Source organism: Nicotiana tomentosiformis, chromosome 3, assembly GCF_000390325.3.
Source record: "Nicotiana tomentosiformis chromosome 3, ASM39032v3, whole genome shotgun sequence".
Taxonomy (NCBI): domain Eukaryota; kingdom Viridiplantae; phylum Streptophyta; class Magnoliopsida; order Solanales; family Solanaceae; genus Nicotiana; species Nicotiana tomentosiformis.
The window spans coordinates 73,321,810-73,330,710 of NC_090814.1; the positions used below are offsets into that span (position 1 = coordinate 73,321,810).

Here is an 8,901-nt window from a genome sequence, read left to right on the forward strand (position 1 = left end):
AGGATTTTTATCCTTAGAACCGATAGGTCTACCACGTTTCAAGCGTGGTTTAAAATCATTTGCTTTAATTAATTGTCCTACCGGGATATCCACTCGAATTGGAGCATTAACAGCTGGAATATGTAACTTAGTCACCCTTGATAGGTCAGTGAATGCATCTGGCAGTTGATTTGCAATATTTTGCAAATGAATTATCTTTTGAACCTCTTGTTCACATTGATTTGTTTGAGGATCTAAATGATATAGTGATAATACATTCCAATCTATCTCCTTTCTCAGCTGCTTATTTTCTCCCCCTAATATTGGGTATACTGATTCATCAAAATGACAATCAGAAAATCTTGCTGTAAATAAATCTCTAGTCATAGGCTTCAGATATTTTATAATAGAAGGAGATTCATACCCAACATATACTCCCAACCTTCTGATGACCCATCTTTGTGCGTTGTGGTGGAGCAATTGGAACATATATCGCACAACCAAAGATTCTAAGATGAGAAATATTTGGCTCCTGACCGAAAGCCAATTGCAATGGGGAGACTTTATGATAACTTGTGGGCCTTATTCGCACAAGTGCTGCTGCATGTAAAATAGCATGACCCCATATTGAAATGGAAAGTTTTGTTCTCATAAGCATTGGTCTAGCAATTAATTGGAGGCGTTTGATCAATGATTCCGCTAGACCATTTTGTGTATGAATATGAGCAACCGGATGCTCAATTGTTATCCCAGTTGATATACAATAATCATTAAAGGCTTGGGATGTAAACTCACCAGCATTATCAAGACGAATTGTCTTAATTGCATAATCTGGAAATTGTACTCTTAGCTTTATTATTTGAGCTAACAATCTCGCAAGTGCCATATTGCGAGTTGATAGTAAGCACACATGTGACCATCTTGTAGATGCATCTACCAAAACCATATAATATCTGAATGGTCCACATGAAGGGTGAATGGGCCCACATATATCACCCTGTATACGTTCCAAAAATGTAGGGGATTTCATCCTAACTTTAATAGCTGATGGTCTAATAATTAATTTGCCTTGAGAACATGCAGCATAAGAGAATTCTTTAAATTGAAGAATCTTATGGTTCTTCATTGAATGTCCATATGAATTCTCAATTATTTTACGCATCATAGTAGAACCAGAATGACCCAACCGGTCATGCCAAATAATAAAATTATCTTGATTAGTAAACTTTTTATTTACTATGACATGCGTTTCAATCTTGCTAATACTTGTGTAGTATAAGCCAGAGGAAAGAGCAGGTAACATTTCAAGCAAATATTTTTTACCAGACATTATTGTAGTAATATAAAGATATTCAATCTTTTCATCATTTGTAGTCTCAATATGGTAGCCATTTTGGCGAATATCTTTGAAACTTAATAAGTTTCTTTGAGATTTACTACAATATAGTGCTTCATCAATAACCAAATTTGTTCCTCCTGGTAGTAATAAATTGGCTCTTTCAGAACCTTCAATTAATTTTGTACTATCGGATATTGTATTAACATTGGCTTCTTTCATTATCAAATAAGAGAAATATCTCTTATCTCTTAAAATAGTGTGTGTTGTAGCACTATCCAAAAGACATATATCATCTTTATTAATCTTGAGTCCAACTGAAGACTGGAAAATTTTCATATTCTTCATAAAAAAAAAAATCAAAAAATACATTATAAGAAATATGAAAGACAAACAAAATATATATTAAAAAATACATTAGGAATATAGAAACTAGCAATATATGATACATTAGGAAAATACACTTAAGAAAAATAAACTAGTTGTAAACATAACAAAATGACAGCTTTTATTATAACTTCATTCCCAGTAAGATGATTAGTTCTTCAGTCAATATCCTCAAAGAAGTCTCCAACTTCTAAATGAGTAATATTTGCTAGGCCTCCAAAATCATCATCTTTATATGCAAGATGTGCCTCAGAATTATATTTGTTTGAGGGACCTGCTTCATCATCATTATTTTGAAAGGTCAAGTGTGCCTCCACATTATTTTCTTTCTTTCTAAGAGAGGCTTGATAAAGTTTGACAAAATAATCTGGCGTACGACAAATGCGTGCCCAATGACCTTTCATACCACATCGGTGACACATACTAATTTTACCTTTTGAAGGATTAATTTGAGAACCCTTATTGTTCTCCTGTTTATTTTCATCATAATGACGATAATTGTTTCGTCCCCTGCCACGTCCATGTCTACGACTATATCCACGACCACGGTAATTATTTTGTTTTCTTTCAGACTTATCATATACTGCTACAGCATTCACTTCCGGGAATGGTGCTGACCCAGTGGGACGGGCTTCATGATTTTTCATTAATAGAGTATTATTCTGCTCTGCCACAAGTAGGCATGTGATTAACTCAGAATATTTCTTAAAACCCTTTTCACGGTATTGCTGTTGTAGCACCACATTTGAAGCGTGAAAAGTAGAAAATATTTTTTCTAATAAGTCCTCATCTGTGATAGTGTCTCCGCATAATTTTAATAGAGAACTTACTTTAAAGATAGCCGAATTATACTCACTTACGGTTTTAAAGTCTTGCAACCTTAAATATATCCATTCATACCAAGTTTTCGGTAATACCGTAAGTTTTAGGTGGTCATATCGATCCTTCAAATTAATCCATAACTCAAGTGAATCTTTTACAGTTAAATATTCAGTTTTTAACCCTTCATGTAGATGATGACGAAGGAAAATCATGGCCTTCGCTTTATCCTGATTTGATGCTTTATTTTCTTGTATAATAGTATTTCCAAGACCTTTAGCGTCAAGGTGAATTTCAGCATCAAGGACCCATGATAAATAATTCTTTTCGGTAATGTCTAGTGCCACGAATTCAAGCTTTGACAAGTTTGACATATTGAAACTAATCACAAAAGTAAATGGGTTAGAACAAATAAAAATAATTTTCAATAAAAATATACTTGTAAAAGTAAATCAGACAACTAATTAAGAAGTTGATCACTTCAAACATGTAGTATAAAAAAAACATATAATATATATGTCAAATAAACAAGAATTATGGAGTACATGAATAAACACAAAGAGATATATTTAGTATGGTAAAAGAAAAGTAATTTATTATAAACGTGAATTTGAGGAATAACCATATACGGTGATAAGAGTGAATGTATTCAAATATTACTTTCCATCAATTGTAAAGTAATTTAAACTAGTATGTATAATAATTACTTTGTCACATTGGTTATCACTATTTTATTTTTGTAGAATGTCTTGAAGATAAGTTTTGCTCTACGCAAGTCCACACATATTTATTAAATTATTTTTGTTAGTTTAACGCACTTAAGATCTATATCTTATATTTTCTTTAATAATAAGCAAGGTAAGAGAACTTTAGTAACATGATCAACTAAAATAAATGCTTGACAGTATATGAATTTGTTAATAAATAGCATATTGGTGCATATATATTACCATAAACTAAAAGAATATATAGTGATATACCTGAAGGAGAATCGAACACAACTAGGATGTGATTGTGAAAATGAAGGTGACAATCTTGCTGATAACGTGTTATAAATATAACTCAAAATAACAATATCGAACAAGAAAAAATAAGCTAAGAGATATAGAGAGAAAGAGATGAAGAGAGATTCTTATTTCTTTTTCAATTATGTGTTTTTCCTATTTATTATAAGGCCTTTATATAGGCATGAAAAGTGAATAAAAATATGTCATTGAATATGTCATTAAGCATAGAAATATGTCATTAAATATGTCATTAAGCATTTGAGAAGATCATGGAGAAATATTAGACATCCAACATAATTTGATTTCTCTTATAACATAAAATATTCAATAAATTTTCGAACGTAAAAGGAGTTTTCGTTTCACATTACTTTTTTTACAAATATTCTCGAGAAAGGTATTAGATGACTGTAGGGTATCTGTCATGTAAAAATAGAATTAAAACGTCATATTTCAACCTTATTATCTCGTTAATCGTATCATGCTTTAACATACTCTTAAAGAAAACTTGATTGATTTCTTTTTTAAATCTCTCCCAAATTAGAAAATCTAAAAACTTTATAACAGAAAAGTAGTTAAGTCAATTTTTGAGGGAAAAAAAAGCATACAAAATACAGTAAAGAGGTGGTCAGTGGTCACAATCATTTATAAAAGCTCCCTTGGAAATTCGGAAGAAAGGAGGTGTCAATTTATTATTAATCCCATTAGTGGGCAAAATTGTCAATTGACACCTAATAAAGCACCGAAGTAAAATGCAGCTAAAAAGTTAATGGGGGTAATATTGTCATTTGCTAATTAAGCTTTTTATGTTATCGTCCGCTTTAAATGCAGCATCCTCATTTCGTCTAACTCACTCTCAGCTTTGCTCAGCCATTTTTATTGCTAAGCAACTGATATTCGAAAATACATTATACAGTTCTATTATACATTCAGATCAGATAGATTTTTCTGTTTCTGAACACAGAAACATTCATCCAATTCACATATACAAGGTTAGCTTTCTACTTGCTTAAATTATGCTTCGAATTTCTCGACCTTCTTCGTATTTCAATTACAGTTTTTTTTCTTCATATTTTTAGCAAATTATCTATCTTCTTGATCCTTTTATTTGAATTCTTTGATATTATCAGAGTTCTCGGGTCTGTTTTTTCATATGAAAATATTTTCCAAAATTTGTTTCTTTTACGATATCTTCTTTTGAGAAGAAAAGAGAAAAATTGTCTTGATTTGGTTGGTGGATGTTGTTGTTCTATTAAACACTTTTTCCAAATTAAACAATATTACCTCCTTCTTTCTAATTTCGTTATAATTTATGTGAACCTGTTTCACTAGACACGAACTTTATGAAAAAATGAATTTGTGGTCCTAAACAATTTAAAAAGAGACCCAAATTATTTGTGTGATTACACAAACAATGAATTTGTGTAAGTTCAAAATTGTTTTCAAATTTAAAAAGATCATTTTTTTTGGAACGAACCAAAAAGAAAATAAATTCACATAAACTATATAAACTGAAACGGAGAGAGTAATATTTAGTAAACTTACTTCTTTAAAATTGACACGTCTTAGTGAAAATCGTAGCTCCCAACTTTCACCTTTGGGCTTTGAGTAGCTGCATTATCAAATTCCAGGAGGGAGTAGGAGATGAAGAAAGAAATATAATTGGATAAGATTGTTACGGTGATATAGGAATTTTATGTTTGAATTAGCTTCTTATTTAATTCCAAGTAAATTCTAAATTTTCCATTAGCAGAGATTTAATAAAAGTAGACTACTTTCTTTCTTTGAATGAATTTTAAAGATTTTCTTTGAGATCCTTGGGTTCTGTTTCGTTTTTCTGTTAAAATTTAGACAACACTAGTAAGCATTAGTAGCTGAATACTTAAACCTGAGATAGTTGGATTCTGTTTTCTCAATTTATTTTAATCCATGGATTAATTTTTGATTAATAGATAATTGAATCACTACTATCCCCACCTCGTCCCAGTCTTTTCATCAAATCTTTTATTAGCTATTTTAATTTACCTATCAAAAGAGGTACAATTTTGATGCAGTGAGTTTATCTCAAGAGGGCAAATTCTAATCTTAAATTTCGTTTTGTTTGTCTTATTACAGGTTGTTTTCTTGATTTACAAAAGAGGGAATTTTTTTTCTCTTCCTCTTAATCAACTTCTTTGAGTAGCAATTGATGGGGTCTCTTGCGGAGCCAGTCATGGAAGAAAATTACAGCAAACCCCCAGGAATTAGGTTTATGGAGAGGGCAAAGAAGTCAAGTCTCTCTTTCAAAACATATCAAGCCATAGTCCTAATTGTTACTTTTTTAGCATATGCAAGTTATCATGCTACTAGAAAAACTACCAGCATTGTTAAAAGTGCACTTGATCCCCAATCCCCTGAGGTGGATAGCTTAAAGCTTCCGTGGCAAAGGCATACCACTCAAGAAAGTTCAAGACTTTCTTGGATGCTTAAAGATGGTTGGTTGCCATTTAACGGACCCGATGGTACGGCTATGCTCGGTCAACTTGATGTGTCTTTCCTTTTTGTATATGCCATGGGAATGTATTTTTCTGGGCACGTTGGCGATAGGATGGATCTAAGAATATTTTTGACAATAGGAATGGTGGGAACTGGTTTATTCACTGCACTTTTTGGAGTTGGATATTGGGCAAATGTACACATCTTTTACTACTATCTAATAGTCCAAATGATGGCTGGATTGTTCCAATCAACTGGTTGGCCTTCAGTCGTCGCAGTTGTTGGGAATTGGTTTGGGAAAAAGAAGAGAGGACTTATAATGGGTATTTGGAATGCTCACACCTCCATGGGAAACATTACGGGTTCTTTGGTTGCTTCAATCTTCTTGAAGTATGGATGGGGTTGGTCAATGGTTGTTCCTGGTAGCATTATTGCTATCATTGGCGTGCTGGTATTCCTTTTTTTGCCAGTTCATCCCGAGTCTGTCGGAGCAAGTAATGATGAAGATGAAGTGTTCTCTCCTAGAAAAGAAGGCGAGGAAGTAACAGAGCCTCTTTTGAGATCAGATAGAGAAGAGGAATCAGCCGTGGGTTTTATAGAAGCATGGAAGATTCCAGGGGTTGCACCTTTTGCTCTTTGCCTTTTCTTTGCCAAGTTGGTAGCATACACATTTTTGTATTGGCTGCCTTTCTACATTAGCCATACAGGTATGCTAACTGTTATGCGTTTATTACGACAGATTTGCAGTCTTTTTATATCAGTATATTTTATCACCATATTAGCTGAAAGTTTCTATGATTTCTTTGTATCCTTTGATATTGCTGCAGCTATAGATGGAAAGTATTTGTCCAATGAGGAGGCTGGAAACTTGTCGACGTTATTTGATGTTGGAGGGGTAGTAGGTGGAATCCTAGCAGGTTACATATCTGACCGCTTAGACGCTAGAGCTATAACCGCTGCCAGCTTCATGTACTGTGCTATCCCGGTTCTCTACTTGTATCGGAGCTATGGACACGTCTCCATGACCATAAACATCATCCTCATGTTGATCACCGGAGTGTTCGTGAATGGGCCTTATGCATTGATAACAACTGCTGTTTCGGCTGACCTGGGAACACATAGCTCTTTGAAAGGCAATTCACGGGCGCTTGCAACTGTTACTGCCATTATTGATGGCACAGGCTCAATTGGAGCTGCCATTGGACCACTGCTAACAGGTTACATATCAGCTACGAGCTGGAGTGCTGTTTTTACAATGCTCATGGGAGCAGCTTTTATAGCTGGGCTGCTTCTAACCAGGCTTGTTGTAGCTGAAGTCGGTGCAAAGATTCATCAATTAGGGTCCCAAGGATCACCTAGATCAAGGTCCCCTGACCTTGAAGTGTGAAACCAAATGGTAATTCTTTTATTGCTTTCTGTGAATGCATTTCCAAGCCTCAATTCGGATATTAGCCTCCGATCACAGAGATTTAGAGGTGAAGATGCTAAAATCTAAGTCAAGATTTCAGGTGGCATCTTGTATAAAGTCAAGAAATGAGAGGGTTTTATTATCCTTCTCTGTAGTGTATGGGAGTGAGATTAAGAGGGGGAAAAACTGCTGATCACTCCCATGATAATGAAATACCATTTCATTTCCACATGTACATTCTTGTGTGCCAAAAAAAGGATCAAATACAGCATTTAGTGTAGTGGGAGCCTGGGTTATTGAGAGTTTTGTACATCATTTTTTTTTGGATTGAATAAAGCCAGTGCATCCTCCCAAAAGTTTTAGACTATGAATTTATTTATTTATTTTTAATTTATATATCTTTGAAAAGTTGAAGATCAATTATTGTAAGTTGTATCCATCTAAAGTTATGGCTATGGCGAGACAACAACTGACTGAATTTCTTATCTATTCCTGATGACACAGCTGCCAAAGTAGTACTCTAATTCTCTTAATGAGTGAGAAAGCATCGTCAAGTCGTACTCTGCGATGGAAATTATTGAAGCTTTCACTCTTAATACGCAACTGTCATTCTGATCTAAAAGAAGAAAATATTCAGAATCTTTTAAAAAGTCTTTTTCTTAAATTATACTCTTTCTGTGTTTTGAAATGTTTGACACCATTCTAAATTTCTTTTTGTTTTGCACTTTTACTCTCAAATTTAAAATTGAAAATTATAACCCTTGTAACCTTTTTATTTCTCATATCAAATGCGCAATTATCTATCAATCCATCACAGCTTTCATTCTCCCGAGCTCTCAATTTAAACTCCCTTGTTGGTTATCCAAAGGAGGAACATATTTGGATATAATATTAAATCAAATGTCTATCATAGTCTATACCCTATCGCTGAGCTATTGTAGCCTTTGGCTACCACGCGAGCCTTGTAGCGATCAATAATCCCATTAGACTTGGACTTTCTCTTGTATAATCACTTGCAATTTAATACACAAATTTCAAAATAAAAAGTTAGCAGGAAAATAGGGGATGTAGCCCGCCGGAAAGTGTGCCTGTAGTTAATGCAGGATAAAGTATAGATATAAAAGAAATAGTTTCCTCTGGTAGTAAAGTAGTAGGAAAATTGATTTGGATTCGATATCTACAAGAGCACCACTCACTAATCGTAAAAAACTTACTCCTATAAGCTTTATGATTTCTTTTTTTTTTTTTTGGGGGGGGGGGGGGGGGGTTGGGGTGTTAAGAGTTGAGATTATGTAAAACATTCTTTAATTGGTAAACTTGCTGTCCTTTGGGAAAACCCCACATTGAGATTTTCTGTTCTATTCAAAGTACAAAATACAGTTAATCTGAAAAAGTAAACCATGTCGAATTAGCAAAAGATTACTACAATAAAAACAATTTACCTTTTGTTGCAGAATCGAATGCGCACGTAACAATCTTAATATAACCCTGCA

The 8,901-nt window shown here is 33.7% G+C and overlaps 2 protein-coding genes across 2 annotated transcripts; one reads left to right on the forward strand and one right to left on the reverse strand.

The window, feature by feature from the left end:
• Positions 1-1,860: 1,860 nt before the first annotated feature.
• On the reverse strand, positions 1,861-2,895 carry LOC104103969 (uncharacterized). Its single transcript, XM_070198636.1, has one exon. The coding sequence runs from the start codon at positions 2,893-2,895 to the stop codon at positions 1,861-1,863; it is 1,035 nt and encodes a 344-aa protein (XP_070054737.1).
• Positions 2,896-4,368: 1,473 nt separating this feature from the next.
• On the forward strand, positions 4,369-7,764 carry LOC104103968 (putative glycerol-3-phosphate transporter 1). Its single transcript, XM_009611936.4, has 3 exons — positions 4,369-4,517; positions 5,641-6,707; positions 6,828-7,764. Exons 2-3 carry the CDS (start codon positions 5,714-5,716, stop codon positions 7,385-7,387), a joined length of 1,554 nt encoding a protein of 517 aa, XP_009610231.1. The 5' UTR covers positions 4,369-4,517; positions 5,641-5,713; the 3' UTR covers positions 7,388-7,764.
• The last annotated feature ends 1,137 nt before the right edge of the window (positions 7,765-8,901 follow it).